The sequence below is a fragment of the Telopea speciosissima genome, chromosome 5 (assembly GCF_018873765.1).
Source record: "Telopea speciosissima isolate NSW1024214 ecotype Mountain lineage chromosome 5, Tspe_v1, whole genome shotgun sequence".
Taxonomy (NCBI): domain Eukaryota; kingdom Viridiplantae; phylum Streptophyta; class Magnoliopsida; order Proteales; family Proteaceae; genus Telopea; species Telopea speciosissima.
Window position 1 is genome coordinate 64,978,935 of NC_057920.1, and position 23,067 is coordinate 65,002,001.

Genomic DNA, 23,067 nt, shown 5'->3' on the forward strand with positions numbered 1-23,067 from the left:
TTGTGAAGTGACACGTGTACTGAGAAATGATGACTAGGCGATGGAGGCAGAGCGAGCATCATGTGCAGGGCTACAGGGTGGCGGCCAGATGTGCAGGGAAGAAGAAGGAGCGAGGGTGATAGGCTGTGGGGACGTAGGGTTGCAGTAAGGGCAAGACTAGGAGGGTGGGACGTAGAGCTGGGCTGGCAGTGGGCGATGCCAGGTGCGGGTTGCAAGGGAAGAAGAAGGGATATTAAAAAATTAAAAAAAAAAATTGAAGTTTGAATAAAGAATCAAAATCAGGGAGAGAGAGTTTGCACTTAACAGATTAACAGATAAACATTTGAGGCGGTGCTAGATTAAATATTTTTTACAAGTTTAGTGGTTGTAATCGGATAGGAAACAGCACATAAACCTTCCCAAAATCCCAATGGTTTGGTTGTGCTGCCTTGGCAAAGGCAGAGAGAGAGAGAGAGAGAGAGAGAGAGAGAGAGAGAGAGAGAGAGTTGGATTCGTCAATGAGACTTTTCAGTCATGGTCAAAGTCTCACCTTCCGCAGGCTGAACATGAATTGACTCACTCTTTCGACGAAAGGATATGAAAATACTCTTTCGACGAAAGGATATTCCATTGTTCATAGAGGACACGAATTCCTCCATCTCATTTCTCATCCTCTATAAAACCCATAAACTACTCGATTCAATCTCAAAACCAAAACCCAGAATTCTTTTTCTTTTAATAGCTTCTTTGAGAAAGTTAATTCGAAGATCTTCTTCGCTCGATCTCTCTCGAGTTTCCACCAGTTTTTTTCTTCTTCTTTTGTTTCCACTTTCAATCATGATGTCGATTTTCAGTTCATTCGATGCTGTCTGCGCTGAATTCTTTGGTGTCTCAGTGGGTTCTTCAGTATTGCCTCAACTTAAAGATGAGGCCAAGGTAGTAGTATCAGCTCAAAATACTGTTTTGAGAACAGCGGAGGAGGAGATGAAGAAGAAGAATTCATCAAAGCCAGAACTGCCCATTGGAAGGTCACAGAAGCAACAGTGGCTGCCGAGGTTCGCTCCCGAGTTAGATGGATTGCACTGTTTTGAGACTGTTATCTAAATTTCTGCTTTCTTGGGCTGGGTTCTTTGATTTGATTTGTTTTAGAACGGATGATACCATTCTTTGTAGTTCGTTTTTGTATACAGACACCAATTTAGACAATGGAATTCTTATTTACATAATACGAATTGTTCTTTCAAATTTCAATATCTAATCCATTATGATTTATGAAGGAAGGTGTTAAGTGAAAGATGTTCATTTTAAAGTGCGGAAAGCAATGGAAATTTTGCCCCCCAAAGTACTATAAGAAGAGGTCCCCAGATCTCTCATCGTATAGTTTCGTTAATTGCAAAACAAATTTCGTCTTCCCTTTGGTTCTGGAACACTAACGTTATATCTGCAAGAAATTTTCTCCTCTGTTAACTGATAGGATCTGAGGACCCATCTATTTCATCAATAAAATCAAGGAATAATTTCCTAGAAGGATCCGATGTAGGCTTTTAATTTCCAGTAAAAGTAAAGTGGAATTTAAACTGGGAAGATGGACTTACCTCCTTGAGGGCCAAGCATGCCTGTGAGGGATCAACACAATCAGGCATCTTCTGGTTTCCTGTTTTTCTTTATACTTCCACTGTAACCACCACCCATCAAGGTGGCAACGAGAGGTTTTCTTAACGATGTGGCTGTAAAACCTAACATGATGCAGAGAAGAATGGAAATCGCAAACACAATCATACAATATGCACAAAGATTTCGACAAGGTTGCCTACGTCCACGGTGAGATGAGATCTGTTTCACTATCAATGGAGCATAGGGTTACAGTGATTCCTCGCACCTCTCTCAGATTTGCAATACAGAGAAAGACACCAAAACCTCAACAGTGGCAATGTAGACCACGTCAGCACTTACATCCGAAACCCCTTCATGGGCGGCTTCCCTGGTTTCTTCTTCTATATCCCAATGAGATTTTGGTAAATCCAATCTCTAAGTTGTCTGTGCTTGGTAGGATCATTGGACAGCAAAATTCTTACACGGTCTCGTATGGATCGGTTATTTAGGCAAGCTTTGATCGGGAAAACTCAGACGGAGTTAAAATTTTGTGGACATATAGACTCTATAGTTCCTGCTCAAATGCCAAGTTTCAGAGCGTCGTTAGTTGATCAAAATGAAAAACAAATTATTGAAAAATTCAGATCGGCTTTATCTTGTTCAGTACCTGTTGTCCAGCACAGAATGGTTTGCTAACACCTGCAACAGCCACCTTCCATACCCTCTCTGAGGATTCCTTCAATGTTCTCCCAGCATCCAACTAGACTGGAGTTCGGAGTACGCCCTGCTTCCAACCTTAAGCAGGAGATGGCTCCATGAGAATCCCCTGTTCAACCTATTTAATGACAAATAATTTTAGTTAAGAGTCTCTAAGGTGGTGTAGAGAGAAGGGCAGAAGTAGTTCCACCAGCTTATTTATAAGTGATAAACAAGCTATCTATCTGGTTTAGTACTTCTTATTGTGAAGAATTCATGGCTTCACTTGTCGTAAGCCCAGAGCACAAGTAGAGGGTCATTTATTTATTTAAATGTTGTTTCTTTTGTCTACTTCAATGAAAATATGAAATCAATTATTGGAATCATGGTTTTTATTTTGATTTCATATTCCTTCGTATTCTCATGAATAAGAATAACAATGCTGCTGCTGCTGTTTTGCTACAATATTACCAAGAACTTTCAGCTTAACCTGGAAAGTTGCTTTTCATCAAATTTTCCTCTTTCAGACAATAGCCCGACCGGAATTTCTGTTGTACTTCTAGGTTAATTACGCATTAAAACTCAGTACTAATAATCAGAAGCAGAGAACGGAAATGAAAATAAAGAATATTAACTGTTATCTATCTCTTTGCCCCAATAGTTTTTCTGACAACTAAGTTGTATGAATCATGAGGACCTTTTATCTTAAGCCTTATTGTCCTGTCTGTCTGGTTGTATCAAACACTAATGAGAAACAAGAACATAAAACGCAGAGAAACATTCTTTAAGCTAAATGGACATTTGCTACTGAAGAAACAAATTGCTCATGCTGTTGATATCAAAATCTTTGCCATGGAAGAGATGGAAAGAGCAACTGACAGATTCAATGACGGTCGTATCATTGGCAGGGGAGGCTCAAGCACTGTTTACAAGGGAATGCTATCAGATGGTACACTGGTACAGTGGTAGCTATTAAAAAGGCCACCAATTTTGATGAAAATAAAATCGATGAATTCATGGATGAATTTCCATTTTATCTCAAATCAATCTTACAAACATGGTGGAGCTACTGGGCTGTTGCCTAGAAACACAGGTTCCTCTATTGGTTTATGAATTTGTCCCCAGTGGAACTCTCTCCAACATCTCCATGATATTGCTCCTGTTTCATTCTTGACTTGGGAACACCGCTTGAAGATTGCTGCTGAAGTTGCAGGAGCACTTGCCTTTATGCATTCTTTTCCTAACAGGCCAATCATTCATAGAGATATAAAATCAAGCAACATACCATTGGAAGGGAATTTCACTGCCAAAGTGTCTGATTTTGGGGTTTCAAGGCTACTCCCATTTGCCCAAACTCACTTAACTACACTGGTTCAAGGAACCTGTGGTTACTTGGATCCAGAGTATTACCAATCAGGTCAACTCACTGAGAAGAGCGATGTCTATGAGAAGAGCAATGTCTATAGCTTTGGAGTAGTTCTTGCAGAGCTCATGACAAGTGAGAAAGCAATCTTCACCACTAGAACGGAAGAAGTTGAAGGTCTAGCTAATCATTTTGTCGGGTCAATGAAAGGGAATAACTTGATCCAGATTTTAGATCCTAGATTAGTGTAAAAAATAAATGTTGATGAAGTCCATATGGTTGCCATGATTGCAGAAAGATGCTTAGGATTGATTGGGAAAGACAGACCCAATATGAAAGAAGTGGCAGCAGAGCTTCTGCATCTGATGTTCAAAAAAAAAAAAAAAAAAGATTCCAAGAAACAGAGAGGATTCATGAAGATCCATCTATTGCCAAAAAAACTGGCAATTGGCCAAGTGCATGGCGTTGACCTTCTATGAATAGGTGAAATAGTCACAAGCTATTCCATCTGAAATGCTTAATTCACCATCAATTCTTGTTCTGAATTTGTGCCTATTCTATTTGTTTATAACTTAATCCTATAATTCTACACAAGTTACTCCCATGCATTTCAGCATGCTCCAAGTGTAGAATGTAAGAAGGCCTTTGTAATTATCCTTGTTCTGTACACAGGTTCTTGTTTGATGCATCAGTATTTAATTCTTAATGATCAGCTATGGATTCATCTTCATTTAGAGATACATCTACCTGGAGAGGCCTCGAAAAGCACTCTTTCCACTTGTGCATCCTTTCTGCTAGTAGGGATCTTCTTTAGAAAGGGGGAAAAAGCAGTAGAAGGAAGAAAGGGAAAAGGAAAGAGAACATGAGCATATTAAAAAAAATCTGTAATATTGAGAAAAAGATTAAAGAAGACCACTATTTATCGTTTCAAATCTATAAATCAAATGCTTCGAAGTTAAGGACACTTACCATTTTTCTCATCATTTTACACGTTTTTATTTTTGTTGGAGGAGAGAAAAGGTGGGGGGGGGGGGGGGTGTTCAAGATTTTGTCCCAAATTTGGGGTCTCTACAACTTTCTGCTGTCTGGAATACTCTTTTTCAGTGTTGCTTCTTCCACTAACTCAAAAGCTTAAGTTATTAGGTGAAGATGGCCCAACAAACCCTTAAACTTAATTAATGTGGGTCTATATACTTCCATAACTCCCAACATCTTAACACTCCCCCTCATACTCACATGTAGCTTTGAGGTATGCGTATATATCTAACAGAGTATAACAACAAACTTGGTTCTAATACCATGTTGAAGTGTCTTAAGGGTATATTAAGATCTCAAAGTTAATCAATGTAAAGCTATTATACCTCTGTAACTTCAAAAATCTCAACAAAGTGCACACATAAAACTATACATTTACCCACCACTGGAAGTCTAGAAGTATACATTCAACCTTGATCTTGTGTGTTCATTTTCCTAACATAATGCACCTACTATTTATCCAGAAAGAAGAGAACATAAACAATGATGCAACATATTGAAAAGATTACGGCAATGACATCAACGGTGAGGGCTGTTAAGGCTTGATCACTCAGCTCCATATTCCTCCCACCGAGGCGGTCAACCATATCGGGTATCAATTCCCAATTCCGGAGTTCTTGCTCACGAGGATCCTCCAACTTCATCTTCATCTTCTCTGCTTGTCGACTTGCAGCTTCCTGAGATAATGTCCAGTCATAGAACTTTCGGCTCTCTTCATTACTCAGTGTATCATACACCTCTCTTAGTTTCATGAACTTGTCGGATGCTGCTTTTAATGGCAGTGATGTTGTGTCTTGATGGTACTCTTTTGAAAGCCTCCGATAAGCTGCTTTGATCTCTTCCAAGTCAGCCTCAACAGATACTCCAAGGAACCTGAACATTCATTCTCCAATCTAGGTAAGGTTGTAAGCTTATGGAAATATAGGATCCCTCATGCACTTCTTTATAAAATTTTGTGAAAGTGAAATTGAATGAACCAGTATAAAGTGGTCTCAAGCCATCAACGGTTGGATGTATGTGGCTATGATCTGAACCAATGACTCTTGCATTCTGTGGTGCAAATTGGCACAACAGCTGATTGAACAGGAAGAGTTCAAGCTCAACCACACACTATAAGATCCATTCATCTAGTCTTTTAGAATGGAAAACTGTACTTTGAGTCTATGACCCACAGAAGGATGGAATTTCTGTCAAAAGATATCAAATTATGATTTGAACTTAAGACCCATCACAACAATATACTAATTTAGAGGTCCAGATTATAGGGTCAATGGATTAAGAAGGAATAATCTAGCATGGCATCAGGTAACAGCTTTAGGATAGAGTTTGAAGCTAAAACACAAGAACAGAGAGACTCACTGGTAATGAGAATCAGAGGAGTCTTCAAGCAAATCAGAGTAGTTTTTGCCTAAGAGGTTTTGTTGTTCTTCCTCAATTGTTCTCTGTGATGAATTAGTAGTCCCTCCAATCCAACCCTCGTCCGGATTGTCCCGGTGAATTCTGGTGTCGACTCCCGGTGGAGCCCTTCTCCGCTGGCCAGAGGAGGTTTCTGATGCTAAAACACGAAAGCTTCTTCTTCTTCTTCTGCCACTTCTTATCTGGGCTTCCTCCGAACTCTGCCTCCTTTTATGCCTCCGAGTAGGAGCGACAAGGTCGGAGGAGCCACGGTAGAAGCCATGGGAGGTGAGATCTAATTTCTTAAGGTTGATGAGTGAAAAATTATGTAATGGGGATCTTGTGCTTTGTAGAGCTTTATGAAAGAAACAAATTGATTCCCACCTCTAGTTTCGGTGGCACAGAGAGACGGTGGAGCCAAGGTGGTGGTCCTTCATGGGCTCTAGGATTCTGCCATCATAATCCACGGGTGACCTCCGAATCTGGTTCGGATCGGCCAGATTGGCCAACTCAAGTTAATACCAGACAAGGTTTAGTTCCTTCAAAACTAGGCAGAATATCCATAGCTGCCATGGTTTCTAAAATCAGAATCGGATTTTTTCCTAATTCCGGTTGTACCGAATCAGTTGATTTGATTTTTGGGATCAGATCGCTGGATTTCAGATCTAAGGGGCCAATTCAATGGTTTTTTGGAACTGGTTCCAATCAGAATAACAAGACCATTGTATATAGAGCAGTGTAAGCAACCAAAATAACATAAGAAACATCCCAACCAGTAAATATTAGATTTTCACTAATCCAAGGCTTGTTATTGTCACTGGTGCCTGTCCCATCTCCAGCTCAACCCACTTCACGCTGCAAAAAATGAAACAGAACTTGTGGAATTAGGGATTTACATATTGAAATCCAAGATCCCCCTTGAATAATTATCTTAATATAATAAAGAAACCAACCAAATTTTGGGATTATCAGAGTGGAAGGTCCAAGGGAAATGGATAAGTTACCCTTTATATGGAGCACAACCTTGAAAAAGAAACAACTATAAACAATGATGACATGGAGAAAAAACGAAAAGATCCATACTATTACAGAGCACAAATATACCATTACAATATAGGATATTCATCACTCTGGGAGTAACTATTCCATTCAATTGAAATGGTAATCACTGTCCCTAAACCCAAAACATATTCCTTCAGGTACAAAATTTTCCATCCAAACAATTTGACTAGAATTTTGATATTTAGAGACGGATATTCCATCTCAAAAAGTGGATCTGGACAGATCTTCAAGAACAGTTTTTTTTTTTTTTGTCCAAATATAAAATGATTTTTATAGACAAAAAAGTTGTACACTATTGTTTACATATTGTTATAATTCTATGTGCTACATCTTTAAGATGTCTCAAAGTCAGTTATAAAACTATCTAAAATTGCATCATCTAAAATTTTCCACAAATCCCCAACTATCTTCATTCATCAACATGCAGCAGCAACCAACAGCAACCTGAACCTGTTCAAAATAAATACCATAAACATTAGCACAATATGCTTAATGCTTGAAAGATAAAGAAATAACTAAATGAATTCACCTCAAGCATCAAATCCACATGATCACAAGACGAATACTACATATGCGATGAACGATCTTCATGATTTGAAACCTAAAGGAAAAAAATTAGAGTCAAATTGTCTCTATAAAAATATTGTATTAACATACAATAAATTATACGATGATTAAAGAAATTAATGTGTACGGCTGATACCTCTTTGTTCTGCGTGCCTACTTCTTTGCTCATCACAAGTTGCATTAGCGTATTAAATTGGGACTGCATTGAAGAGATTTTCGCATTCAAGGCTTCCACCTCACTCCGCAACTCAGCATTCTCCCAGTAATAGGCAGCATACTTTCTCGATGTCTTATAATCCCTTAGGCATATTCCAGCTCCTGACAAGTGCCCCCAGCCATGAGTATCATCTCCCATTACTTCCGTGAAGATCTCCTCGTGCACTGCCTTGTCTCCCCGTGTTTCCTCGGGCCTCTCATTAAGACGGCTTAACATCTGTGCCTGCAAGTCATTTAAGGATAGTGAGTGAGAGAAATGGCATATGTATGTTTGATGTCAATCACATCAGATCATAATTGATAAAATTGAGAATGTAGGTCAAAGTTTTGTTCATACATACAAAATTGAATTTATCAGACCTGTGAGGCAGTACCATACTGTACTAGTAGGTTTCTAGACTACAATTACATAATGTCTTGGCATCATAGAAAATGAAATGGAAAAAGAAAGAATAATCCTTCCAAGTGCTTGCCCCTTCCTAATGAAGGGCACACGGATGGTGGTGGTAGATCACAAAGAAGAGGCCCAACTATTCACACTTTCAAAAAAGAGAGTGTGAGAAAGAATAAAAGCTTGCGGTGAAAAAATCAGCAAGAATGTTGGTAGATTTCTCTAAAAATTCTAATGTTGCAAATTCAGATAGAGAGATTCCGCCGCATTTCATGCTTTACTCTTTAATAACTTGTGTGGATTAATGACTTGATTTTGTGAGAGACATCACTCTACTCACATTTCCATCTTCTTCAGATCCCATCCTGTGACCAAGTGGACCGGCACTAAAGTTTTCCCTTGTTGATTCTAGTTCACCGCATTTCATGCCACACCAGTCCCTCTTTTTTTTCCAACTCCAAATGGAAAAGGTTTAAGGGAGAGATCCCCTACCAGGGCAGGTATTAAACAGAATTCCAACAGAGGGGCAGGTAATTACTTAACCAGCTGGTCTTTAGCAGGGTCAGTTTTCAAGCATCTTGCCTGCAGGTCAGGGGGAGAACACTACCATCCCAGATCACTCTTCATTTAACTAATACATCCTAAATAAGTCATTTTGACAAACCATGAGGTGTGGAACCTAATGCCATGAGACTCTATGGTCGCAGAAGCTTATAGTATGATGAAATAAGTATTCAGTTTCACTAGTTTGTCAAGAAAGTAAAAGGCGTGTTACATGCATTGGATGATTGGAAGAAAGATCAGTCCCAGGTGCTAGTCTGATGGTGTTAGAACCACATGTCTGCAAGAGAACATACTATAATAAAATGAAAAAATTTAGAAGTATCCAGTAAAAGGACTCTATGAATTGGGATGTCAAAGCTGGCTCCTTTCTGTCTGTTCCTCCAGTTTACTCAATACATATTAGACAAGGAAGGACATAGAATTCAATTGAAGAACCAAAAACCAAGAGGTGCACTGTAGTTATTTTCACAACTATATATGTGAAGAGCAGAACACGAGCTACCCAAATATTTCAGGTTTCCCTCTGAAGAACAGGTGGATATCAACCATTATAATTTGCAAAAGAAATTTAAACTAGTCTTTTTTTGGGGGGGAAGGGGAGGGGTGAAGGGTCAATAACTAGTCAGTCTTTTCATAACCATTAATTGGACAGATGTCTCAGTTTACCACTCTCTAAGAGATCATTCTACTTGAGATCCCCTCATAAACTAACTTATTTTTTTATTCTGTAAGGATCTGTATGGCAACCATTCTGTTTAAAAAAATTGGTTCCGAGTCCGAATCGATTTTTTCTGTTTCTGGATTTTTGGAATAATTCTGTACAAACAAATGCTGTATGGTAAAAAATTGTTTCTGCAATTACAGAGCTACAGAAACATGTATGGATTCATGTTTTCCTCCTCCATGAAGATGCTCCACTGGATTCATGGCAAGAAAAAAAATGCTGGAAGGATTTGCGAGAAACTAAAACAAAACCGAGTCTAATAGAATGATACGTGATGATAATAGAAAGCAATACAACGCCATCGAAGATTTCATCTCTCAAAAATACTAAATCCTAACCAGAGGCAGACAATTGCAGCCTCTACAATGGAAGAGCTCTTAATCTTGCAGTCGTCATGTCTCTCAAGCAGGTAAGACACAGATTTCTCCTTCCGTTGACTTGCAGAGTAGTTCTTCAGCCATGGGGTTATGCAAGTGTTTCCCAAAGAAGATAAAAAGAAGAAATCCCTAGAAATTAAAGAAACTCAAAGAATTAAAAGAACACAGTTACACAGAGAAAATCAGAGAAGAAAGGATTATTGAGAGTCGGACAGATACAAATCAGAGTTTTATTATTAAGAAAATAAAAAAACAAAACTAAGATCAATCCCATAGCATGAGATTCTTATTTCGAGATTGGATATGAAATTCAAGGATAAATAATCTCTGCTCAGAAGAATGAATTGTCTTCTCATAGATTTTTTAGAAAAAACTAAAAGAATCTCTGAAGTCTGACGTGTGAAGAATTCATAATTCATCACTGCAAGAGAATTAAAAGTAGAATGAAAATATTTGAATGAATCTAATAAAAACCAAAAATTAAAAACCCAAATTAGTAGCTCTCATTCTCGGAAGCGTTTCAGCCTATTGAACTTAAAATCAGAATTGCGTATATTGCCCAAACAGGGAGAAAAGGCGATTTCCATCGCAGAAAGAGAACATTGGAGAGAGCAGAGCGACTAGAGAGAGAGAGAGAGAGAATGCAGGAAGACATGCTGCATGTGAGACAGAGCACAGGGGACAGAACGAGCGGTAGGGGCCTTACCTGAGTCGTCGGTCTTTGCTCAACAGCTGGAGTTCTGGAAGAAGAACGCAATTAGAACTAGGGTATCAAAAGATAGAGAGCGAAAAAGAAGAAGAAAGATAGGGAAGGAGGAGCGACCTTGGGGGCGATGTTGATCTGATAGACGAAGCCGATCTTCTTGCTGAGCTCTTTACCAACGTCGGTGGCGAGTTGGAGCTTCAACTTGAGAGTTGCAGAGGTCAAGTTGAGAAGATGGGCTCGGTTTTAGATTTCGTTACGTTTTGATGGTAAATTCCATCAATGCCCCTGATTCGCTTAAGTCCACATTTTTTCACCGGAAAATTGGTAGAATCAATTCTAAAATGTGAAAAACACCATTTTAGTGTTTCTCAAAAGCTTGTCAGAATCTATTATATCACCCGGTCCGTTTCAAAAAATCACAGAAACAGACCGGACAACCCATACATAATCTGTTTCAATTCTGCCCCCAGAATCCATTTTTTGGAAGGGTACCATAAGATCCTAAGAGCCCATTCTACAATTTTGTTTTGGCCCACTTTACAATGATCAAATATTCAAGAGCACAGTTTATACTGTTTTGACAAGTTTCCCCAGTAAAGAAAACCCTAAACTGATTAACCATACACCGAATTAATGGCGATATTGACCAAAGATTGAACTGATGGTTTAAAAACCATACCATTTTTTCCCCTGAAGCGATGTCTATAGGAGATCCATCCATCCTAGTATGTGTATCAATGAAAAGCTCCAACCGAGAGGGAGGCACTCCATCTGGGTGCTCCTTACGCTGAATAGAAAATATACATATTAAACATTAGAAATTGAATATTTGAGTGGTCGCAAAAATACAGGAACAAGATTTATAAAAAAGATGATATGTTTGTGAATAAACATCCCCTATATTACCTTCCTCTCTCGTAATTGTGCGAAACTTCTCTTCCCCGCTGTGTGGCACGTATGCTGCTTAGACCTATTAGTCTTATTACGCTCACACATGGCCTTGCATATTGGAAACAAACACATGCAAGTCTCAGTCATAGTTTAATTTTCTTAAATCACATACTAAAAATAAGCCCAAGTAAAAACTTCAAACATAAAATTATGGCCCAGTATAGGCCCTACCTTAAAATGCTCACTGTCCCACATGCGGAGAAGATCTAACCACTGCTCCACCGGAACACGTTCATCACGATGCTGGACCCGGTCTTCATATGTGGAGTACCGATCATATATATTGTCCTTCAAGTGACACTTAAAGTCCCTCCATCGATCATTTATCTTACGAATTGCCCACATCTTAAATTCATCATTGAGGTTAAATTTCTCCTGCAAAAAAAAAAAAGGGTTACTAGACATTCTAATCTGGCTGCATAAGATACACATGTTACTTGGACGTCATATTACTTTAAGTTTGTTCCATGCGGCCTCTTTGTACTGCTTAGGAACTTTCCTCCAATCTGTATAGTTGCATGGCAGCAATAATGTATTCCGTGCAATTGTCCCAATCCAAGTCATCAACTGGGATGTTTCCTCACCGCATGGTTGGCCATACTCATCCATCAAGATTTCCACTTTCTGGCCAGGGGGCATTGAAGCAATTTTGTGGCCCTTTGCTGGTCCTCGCCCTCGCCTCCTAATCGTACTTGGAGCAAAATCTACATACCAAAAATGATCACTCAGCAGTCTCAAAGCATGGTTGAAAACCTAAGCTTAACTAATATTTAAAAAATTAGTTTCTCTTTAAGTTGCATCTTAAGCATAACTTCTAAATACATGAGAGTTACCTAGCACAACTCCTAAATAAAACTTATGCTCAATAATGAAAAAATGTCTAACCTGAATCCATTCCATTAATACTAGCATTGGAGTCAGGGTTGTCTTGTGTCAACTGTGGACCAGAGGATGTAGTTAGGACAGGACCAGATTGTTGGACACATGATGGCTGCTCAACAGCCACTGACCGGCTTTGCATCTCCCCTCTTGGGTGTACCTGGTTACGTCCAGTACGTATGCTAGTCCTTGCTGGCACCTGTGTGTCGGGGAACAATCAACAATGTATAACAACATTTCTCTTAATACAACAATATCCATCTCCATATCACTAAAACCAGGCAATTGATAGATTAGATGGATAGAATCTAACAAACAAGTATACATTCTTCACTAAGAAGACAATCTTGGCAGTATGATCCATTTAACAGTATATCATTGCACACCACAACTACAACCCTCCGTTAATTGATGACCCGTAATATATAGAACAGGTTTCGGGTGCACATGAGTTAAAATCACAAATACACAGATAAAAAAGCAAAAATAAGGAGCAGTAAGGAGGGGCTGTTGGGGGAGGGGGGATGGAGCATCTCTACCGTAGCTTGATTTACCGAGATTTGCACTTCTTGGCCTGGGGGCATTGATGCAATTTTGAGGCCCCTTGTTGTTCCTCGTCCTCGTCCTCGTCCTCGCCCCCGCCTCCTGATCGTACTTGGAGCAAAATCTACATGCCAAAAATGATCATTCAGCAGAATACCTAAGCTTAACTAATATTTACAAAATCAGTTTCTCTATACGTTGCATTTCAAGCATAACTTCTAAATACACATGACTTTACTAGCACAACCCCTAAATAAAACCTATGTTCAATAATGAAAAATTGTCTAACCTGAATCCATTGCATCCATACTAGCATTGGAGTCGGGGTTGTCTTGTGTCAACTGTGGACCAGAGGATGTAGTTCGGACTGGATCAGATTGTTGGACGCATGATGGCAGCTCAACAGCCACTGACTGGCTTTGCATCTCCCCTCTAGGGTGTAACCGGTTACGTCCAACACGTATGCTAGTCCTTGCTGGCACCTGTGTGTCGGGGAACAATCAACAATGTGTAACAACAATTCTATTAATACAACGGTATCCATCTCCATATCACTAAAACCAGGCAATTGATAGATTAGATTGATAAAATCACACAAACAAGTATACATTCTTCACTACGAAGACAATCTTAGCAGTATGATCCATTTAACAGTATATCATTGCACATCACAACTACAACCCTTCGTTAATTGATAATCCATAATATATAGAACAGGTTGCGGGTTGCATGCACACAAGTCAAAATACAAATACACTGATAAAAAAGCAACATTAAGGGGCAGTAAGGAGGGGCTTTTGGGGGAGGGGGATGGAGCATCTCTACCATAGCTTGACTTACCGAGATTTGCACTTCCTGGCCTGAGGGCATTGATGCAATTTTGTGGCCCCTTGCAGGTCCTCGCCCCCGCCCTCGACCTCGCCCCCGCCCTCGGCTCCTAATCGTACTTGGAGCAAAATCTACATGCCAAAAATGACCACTCAAAAGTCTCAAATTCTAAGCTTAACTAATATTTGAAAAATTAGTTTCTCTATACGTTGCATTTTAAGCATAACTTCTAAATATACACGTGACTTTATTAGCACAACTCCTAAATACAACCTATGCTCAATAACAAAAAACTGTCTAACCTGAACCCATTCCATCCATACTAGCATTGGAGTCGGGGTTGTCTTGTCTCAACTGTGGACCAGAGGATGTAGTTGGGGCTGGATCAGATTGTTGGACGCATGATGGGTGCTCAACAGCCACTGACTGGCTTTGCATCTCCCCTCTTGGGTGTACCCGGTTACGTCCAGCACGTATGCTAGTTCTTGATGGCACCTGTGTGTCGGGGAATAATGTGTTACAACAATTCTTTTAATATCAGTTTTCTTGTCCATATCACAAAAACCAGGCAATTGATATATTAGATGGATAAAATCACACAAACGAGTATGCATTCTCCACTAAGAAGACAACCTTGGCAGTATGATTTATTTAATAGTATATCATTTCTCTTAATGAGCACAACAACTACTACCCTTCATTAATTGATAAACCCATAATAAAATAATAAATAGAAGGCTATGCTTGGCGTGTTGGTCAAGTGCTCACTTGCTGAACGCTTGATCATGGGTTCTAGTCCTGGAAACAGCCTCTTTGGAAACAGGGGTAAGGCTGCGTACATTTGACCCTCCCTAGACCCTGCTAAACGCGGAAGCCTTGTGCTCTGGGTATGGCCTTTTTTTTACTAAGGAGGGCACCTAATTTGTAACTTGATTCTATTGTTTAATCCCTTCAAGATGCAACATCATCAGTTACACAGAATAAATATGGATCACTGAAATTGCACGACAGGAATGGTATTTAAGACGACAGAAAGAAAAAGGTGTGTCAATCAAACTAAGGATCAGATCCAAAAGTTAACAACAAAAAGAAAGAAGACTTTCCTGTTAAAATACTAACATGTGGGTGGTGAAGTAAACAAATCAAGTCTAGGACCATGACTACATGAAGGTTACATAAGCCCTGCTACTAACAGAAAATGAAGAATCTATAATTAAAGAAATAGGAATTCATAACCAAGAACACATGAAATTAACAATTCAAAATTAAACCCCCCCTTTTTTTTTGTGCCCACATAATGGGATACAATGTCAGTGGTAAATCCCTCAAAATTATGCTAGATATCCAAAATTGAAATAAAACGAAAAAAGACAAAGAACAATTATCTAATCACACACCCGTGCATTAGATAAAAACAAATGGAGAATATAATTGTTCAAGCAGGAAGAGGGAAGGAACATTAATCAAAAGAAAGGGTGACGATCTGTGTTGGCATTGAGAATATTTGAGGGTTCAAGGCTGAAAGTTTGGTACCTTTTCTTTTTAAATTTTGACCAGCATGAGAAAGTAACAAATTATCGATTTGGTAAACTTGAGTGGGTGTAATAGGGTATCGTTGAGGGGCTTAGAGTGGTTTAGGCTAAACCATGGTAGAGAGTATGGATATGGTGGTGGATAATGATATTTCAGGAAATACAATGAAGTGAGCTACCAATTTACAAAAGAATGTAAAAGAGATTTATCGGAATTAGCACCAAGAGAATCCACAGAATTGACACACCTTCAAGAGAAAGAGGAACTGGAATATAGTCCATACCAAGCTCAAAGATTAAATTCTTATTCGTCAACAATGAAAGGTGAAAAAAGAGGGGAATTGATTACAATTTGTTTGTAGGAAGGCACAATTTACAACGTACAAACCACTGGTTTAATCTTGCTATGAAATAGAATTAAACTTCTTGATAGAGACTTCAAGCATACCCAAAACTAAAAAAACAGTGACTCATAGTCAATGATGGGCTGATGGCCCCACTTTAAGTTGGGATAAGGCTTGGATGTTGTTGTTGTATAGTCAATGATGGTGTATCTAACTTTTTCCCCACATTTTAGAAGTGTATCAAAGATGCAACTGCATTGCAGTTCTTCATCTTTTTCTTATGCCACTAGAATTTTCTTAATTAAATTGACGCATCTGATGACTTCATGTTCCTCAAAAAATGTTTGGATAGTTTGGGTCATCCGAGTCGACAGGATTCAGCTCTTATCTCTAATCCTCTTTAGGCTCTTCAGCTCCTTGTCTACCACAGCTGGTATGTGTTACAATGTTGATCATCACTATCACATGCTCTAATTGGTCTTCAAAGTTGTCAGGGTGAACCCCTCCAACTGTCGGCTGCTGTATAGAAACAAGAGAAACAAGTCTTCCTTCAAAACACAACTTTCTAATAGTCCAATGAGAAGTTTATCTCTTTGCCCATCAGTAAGTGTCTAAGTCAATAGTTACTTCCATTTGTAGTTGAAATCCTCTAAAACCAAGGTTCAAACACAATTTGGAGCCCGTTAGGGATGGAAAAATCAAACGGCCGGCAAATGCTTAACTCGAAACGAGCATTAGAGATGAAAACTGGAAATCCATCCCAAATGCTAAACTCAAAATTAGCTCTAGGGACAATACCAATAAACCGTTCCTAATGCTTAATATGAAACGCACATTAAGGACATAAATAGGACACCAGCACAATTAGACATCTATAGAGATAGTAATTGTTTCCATTGCTAAAAAGTGTTCCAATTACCCTTTTTTATTGTAGTGCATGAAAATTTGTGATTATCAGTAAATCAGGTAAATGAGGGATTAATGAAGGGAATGTCAAGGAAACAGGCGAAACGTGTCATGCAAAGGCACATGGAAAACCTAGAAACACTTAATAAATGAGTAAGAAACACAATTTACAATTTATAGGCACCCTCAAACTATTCTGGCATTCCATCATTTCTCACCTGTATCTATTGGCCCTTCCAACCCATTTCTATATGTTTACCATTTCCATATATTGTGAAGAAGGTTATGAACCATTCCCAGTTCCACGACAACAACTCACAGAATATAAGAACCTGACCAGGTTATAGACCAAATGATGATATCAAACTCAGCAATAATAGTAGTGAGAAACTCATGAATGTCTGCACATAGTCACGCATATGGTCCATGTTAGAGAAACAGGTAAGCGGACCAAAAACAAGCAAAAGGAGCTGCACCATTGCCCCAAGAAGACAATTAAGACAGCCACATAAGCTCAAGTGGATTATGTGCTGTGGACCGACGATCAAAAGGGTATAATCAATGTAAAGAGCAAGCAGTTTCTTTTCTTCTCAACATGGATTGAGGACTTCAAACTGAAATATAACATCTAGATTCAAAACATATAACAAAAGCATGGTAGATCTAAGCTAGTATCAAACTCTATCCATTCTATCTGGGGGGTCCATAGTAAATAATATAATCCAATGTTTCTTTGGTTGATACACATTTGTTGTGCCAATGTTTGGGATTCATTTGAATCCTTTTTAACATATCACGGATCCCTATGCTATTCTAAAACCTGAAGGTATATTACAAGTATCATTTGCATCTTGATAACAAATAGCAGAGGATGATGAGTTATGGTAATCAAGCAACTGCATATCTTTTTTTTCTTTCTTTTTGGCAATAGTTTTCATGCACGGCCTGCATTGAGTACAGTTGGATGGGCATAAATGCCCATCTGAAAGGACCAAAACAACCCCCTGTACGACAGGCTCAATGGGGGGAATCTCCTGTGCACAAGTCCTGTCCCCTCTCTTTTTTTGTTTTTGATAAGTCAGAGCATTTCTTGTATTTTTAAAAGTCAAATAAATGCATCAGCCATCTTCAATGAGGGGATATAGCAGAGATTCATCACATACTACATTATTCTTAAAAAAATATGAATAGCCAAAACCGTGATGAAATAAAATAAAATCAATAGCTAAGATAATATATTTCAACATACAAGATTCGACAACCGACCTTGACTTGGTCACTACGGCATCTGCTTTTCTGCTTTTTAACCTCTTTGCCTTTAATGTCAACAGCTTCATCTTCACAGCTTTCAGAATCATCAACCTTCTCGGGGGCATCCATGGGGTCACCAATGACATCATCTTCCACAGTACTGGAAAATAAGTGTTAGGAAACTGCAAGTTTAAAGATATTTATCCAAACTCAATATATTCAAACCCCATGCAGAATTGGGAAGACAGTTCACACGCATCTGCAAGGTCAAAGTATCTTTTTATGCAAAGGTCACGCTTGTTGTTGTTGTTGTTGTTGTTTTTGTAAGATCTCATAAAATAGCTTTTTAATTATAGAACACCTTTTTTTTGGGTAGGAGTATGAAACACTTGAGAGTATTTTACTGTAGTATCTTGCCACTGGCTTACAAGCATAATTTCAGACTGCTGTGACGAGGACAAAGAAGTATGATACTAAACCTTACTAATGATCTGATCTATCGATATGTTTGGATGGGTTTTTTAAAATCAGATTTCAAAAAAAAATTCAGGTGCAATTCATACTTTAATTTTGACATATACAAAAACAAAAACTGTTTCACACAATACAGTTAGCCAGAATTTAACTCCCAGAAATAATAAAACTCCTAAGTACGGCATCAATCTCTAGTTCAATTTATGTCGTTAAGGAAGGGAGGGAGTATACTAAAAGAGTTGAGTAATAAATGATGTCAAATATTTTTCAGAATTGAAATCCAAACCAGACCAGAACTAAATTTGAAAAAAATGTTCTTCTAAGAAACTCATATGCACGGTGACTTGGTGGCCTGATAAAATGGTTACTTTTAGTTATAAAAGAACAAAACGGATCAAAAGACATGCTTTGCAGACAGCGATTTTCAAATAGGGGAGCAATCTCATGTCTCAACCAACTCCCACTATGAAAGCAATTAAGGAAACTATAGCGGTTCAGGATAAAGTGACAGGCAATAATACTTTTCCAGTGTCTTCAATTCAGGGGAACACAGATAACAGCATCATTACAGTATCTTCAATTCAAGGGAACACAGACAAACACTAATGAAATGAAGCTATATCAGTCATTAAACTCTTTTAGATCCTATCTCAAATGGTGAGAATGGGAGATCACCCTGAAGCTATAAATCCCATCTTGGTAGACAAGAATGGAGATTATGATGAAATACATCTCTTGTGTCACATAGGGGATTTAGAGCTTGGTATATGCACCATTATAAATCCATGGTAGGTGAGCAGACAGTCTGGAAAGTCATAAAACTGAACTTCTTTGCTGGACGGAGGAGCACATCGCGCCTCTATTCAGCCATTGGTGATCCAGATGTTGCCAGACTGAGACAATGGATGATACGTTGGCACAGTCACTTACAAAGTTATGTAGGTGCTGGACCTTTGATCCCACGGGTTTCTTTGTAATAGGCCTAAAATATGAGTAGAAAGTAAGAAAACAGGATTTACATCATTAGTTTAGTTAGAGTCCTGTCTTGAGCCAGTTCCTTTCATTATTTTAGTTTCCCAGTCAGTTTATGTTACCTTATTAGTTAAGGATTGGGTTCGGCCTTTCCTTTTTAATGTTTGAGTTAGTTTTTGAGTCTTCTATATAACTTTGTAAGGGGCTACAGCCTTATACACGAATTTGATTATGAGATTGAGCTAATAAACATAGTCTTGTGCTTGCTTTGGGAGAGAGTATAGTGAAATGCCATTGATAGAGGCCATGGGTGAGAGACCCGAATCTGAGAGAGACTACTATATCTTCTTCCCTTCTTCGATTTCTTGTTTTTTACTTTTTGTTCTGAAATTTCCTGCAAATCTGAGAACCGATCGAAGTATTTACTATTGTTGGCCTGAAGTATGTGATCCTCTTGTGGACTGTTTATCAGTTGTGAGTTGTGACTGGTCTACATTATTAAGCCTTGAGAGGTTAAAAAACTAATGCATCTTGTTGTCTTGGTAAGTTGGATTATAGAATAATAGAGTAATAGACAACACAACAAAAGAAACTCAGTCACGGAGAAGGTGGCTGATGCCCCTTCCTTACCCTTATTAGAATGTACGTAGTCTCGCCAACTCCCTTTGCCAAAAGGAAATGAGACGGACTACGAGGGAGTCTAACATATATCTTACAGGAATTCAAACTAGGTGAATGTAATCACAGAATTTTTGGGGGGAATGAGGCTGAGTTGTTGTTGACAGCATTAAGTTCAGTTACCATGGGGTTTCTACAAAACAATGACTGCACCAAAGAGTTCATTCCAGGGTGGTGCCATGCCATTACCCTTTTGTTTTGTTCGGCTGATAAAGGATTTGGGAAGCGTGTAAAATAACATATGTCTACAGAGTACAGCATAGTAAGAAGTGTAATAAAGCTGCTTTTTTGTAAGACATGGAAGACATCAGATGTTGGCATGAAGCTTGCTGGATTATAGGTAGAGACTTTGTGATGCAGGAGCAAGGACCAGCCCAAACCCGTTGGGGGCCCAGATGGAGATGAACCGGGTCCAAATTTAGTTTTGGTCCAGTAGGATTTTATAGTTTTTTTTTATTTAGATTTACTGTTTGGATTTATCTTTATCTTGCAATCTTTTACATTGTACTTAGGCTAAAGTTCCTTTCCATTTTAGTTTGATTTAGAGTTTTGTTTCAGTTTTAGAGTCTAGTTTGGAAACTTTATTTGAATAAATGAATCCTCCTCCTCCTCCTCCTTTTGTGTCCTGGCAGTAACAACAGCCCACAAGGCTGGTGTCGATCCTTCTCACCGCTTCTTCCTTGAACCTAGGTTTTTGGGTCAAGGAAAACCTCTTCTAGGCGACCAAGTCTCTGGAGTCTCAGTCCCTTATCCCATCCCTACCGTGAGACATTCATCTGAAATTCACTCCCAAACCTGCAACTTCCGCCATGGTTATTTTCAGTGATTAAACCTCCTTTAACAAGTCTGGTTGCATTATCATAACGATGACTATAACAGTCAGATTTCAAATTGCTTTTGATGGGCTATTAACATGAGTTTCTTAGGCCTCAACTCAGCTTATAATCCATTATCTATAGATCTAAGCACTCAATAGAACGTATTCACGCAATTTGTACATAATATTATGTTGATTCATTCTGTATTTTACTCTGAACCAGTCTCAATACCTAAAAGTCGAAAGAAGCACCTAAACCATGCAGCGGTAAAGATCAATCTTTTTTCCCCAATTGAACCCAATAAACCTAGAACAATGGTCAAGAGAAGATTAAGAAAGCAAACAACAGGAAAGACTAATAATAATTGATGGGTTGATTAAGAAGCTTGGCTTGCACATACAATCATGTTCATTCTGTACATTACTCTGCATCAGTCTTGATAACTAAAAATCGAGATAAGAACCTAAACCATTCAGTGTAAAATAATTTTTATCCACATGCAATAGAACCCAATAAACCTGGATCAGTGCAATGATCAAATGAAAAGCAATAAAGCAATATTACTTGATGGGCGGGTTAAGAAGCTTAGATTAGTATATTACCCGATCATGGTCATCTTAAGGGAAGATTTGAGAGGAAGTTTGGAGAGTAGAAGGGAATCATCGGAGAGCTTTGAACCAACTTTTGGATAGCGGAGCTTCTGGTTCTTGGGGAGTACGCTTGTGGCCTGGCAGATGCGCCGCTTCAACTCTCCGACGGTGTCATTAGTACACACTCGTAATGTATACTCCTTTCCGCACCAACGCACAGTTAGCGTCAGCTCATCCTTCGACACCGACGACGAAGTCATCGACGACTGAGAACCGCGGCGACGCAACCTCATTCTGTTCACTTGTTCAGTCGCATTCTGAAATACTGTGTTATACTTGTTGAACCGGCTAGGGTTATATGCGTAAATCGTATGAAGCACAACAATGAAATCGTTTCATACATGCGGGTAAAAAGGTAATTTCACTTGCAGAAGAGGAGGAGATAAAGAGAAAGGTAAGAGAACGCCACCCAGTAGTGCAGCGCACGTCGCCCCTGCGCCCTATGTCACACATGGGCACGTGAACTGACCACCTCATCCCTCTAACCCCATAAATGATCAGGGGTGCAATGGTCAATTCGTGTGCCCCTGTGTCAGGGTGCAAGGGTGGTGTGTCTTGCACAATTGAGGTGACGTTCTAGTGTTTACCAAGTGTCAAAATCAAACTATTTGGGTGCGGGTATGGTTTTAGTTCAAAATCCGTCGGTTTGAATCGAAATTGAACCGAATAATCCACTTAAATCCAAAACTCCATATCACTATATGACATTTTGTATTTCACTATATCCCTTTTACTATTTTTATGGTTTTACTTTTACTTCCAGTCTACTCTGTACTGCAACTCAGTCTCTCAATTCTCAACTCCCACTGGGATCTGTGACAGATCCCACACTAATATCACAATTCAAAGCTAAATATCAAGACCAAGGGGCATAGATAAACAACCAACAACATCAAACATAATAAAATATCAATAGCAACAATCACAGTGCATCTAATATCAATAATCACAGGTTGAGAGAGGAAATAGTGTCTCTTATCTTAGTACCATCAGCTTCAGACATCATTGTCACGGAAGACAAATTATTGTTGCAAGGGCATAAGATACTATTATAAGATGGGCATTTGTATGACTTTCAGCAACAAATGTTATTGGGAATTTAAAACCAAACATTAGAACAGTTTAGAAACCAAATAGGAATCGAGTAGTATAATCGAATTTAAACCGGATTTAGACCCAAAGTGGAATCGTATTGGAGAACCGAATTGGAACCGTAATCAAACCAAACCAAGTAGGTTCGGATTCGGTATCTAATTCCATAATCCACTAAGTTCTTGTTCGGTTTCAGGTCACACCATCAATCCATGGAATCGAACCGAAATGAACCGAATGACCGAAACCAACCGATTGCCACCCTTTAGTTACCAAGAAGTTTTAAAATTCGGAATTGACAATCGAATTGATTGGATCAGTCAATTCCAATTCCGATACTAATCTGTTGATTTGATTGATTTGATTTTTATTTTTTAAACCCCTAGTTATCAAGGTTTTAAACAACCAATAGAATGGCATTAGCTTCTCTAAGGCATTATATAACAACGCTCTTAAAAAGCGTTTTTAGTGTTTTTCCATC

At 38.8% G+C, this 23,067-nt stretch overlaps 1 protein-coding gene, 1 non-coding gene and 2 pseudogenes across 2 annotated transcripts; 1 reads left to right on the forward strand and 3 right to left on the reverse strand.

Annotated features, from left to right (window-relative positions):
• The first annotated feature begins 2,799 nt into the window (after positions 1-2,799).
• LOC122661198 lies at positions 2,800-4,004 on the forward strand (annotated as a pseudogene).
• Positions 4,005-5,011: 1,007 nt separating this feature from the next.
• LOC122661027 lies at positions 5,012-6,359 on the reverse strand (annotated as a pseudogene).
• Positions 6,360-7,403: 1,044 nt separating this feature from the next.
• LOC122663275 lies at positions 7,404-21,694 on the reverse strand. The gene is made up of 12 exons (XM_043858959.1): positions 21,447-21,694; positions 17,918-18,062; positions 14,172-14,364; positions 13,038-13,165; positions 12,505-12,697; positions 12,073-12,323; positions 11,791-11,994; positions 11,575-11,667; positions 11,348-11,455; positions 7,827-8,129; positions 7,653-7,724; positions 7,404-7,573 (listed from the first exon to the last, which is right to left on the reverse strand). The coding sequence occupies exons 1-11, from the start codon at positions 21,692-21,694 to the stop codon at positions 7,689-7,691; spliced, it is 1,902 nt and encodes a 633-aa protein (XP_043714894.1). The 3' UTR covers positions 7,404-7,573; positions 7,653-7,688.
• LOC122663456 lies at positions 10,288-10,392 on the reverse strand. The gene has a single exon (XR_006333128.1). It is a non-coding gene; the product is annotated as a small nucleolar RNA R64/Z200 family (small nucleolar RNA).
• Positions 21,695-23,067: the final 1,373 nt, after the last annotated feature.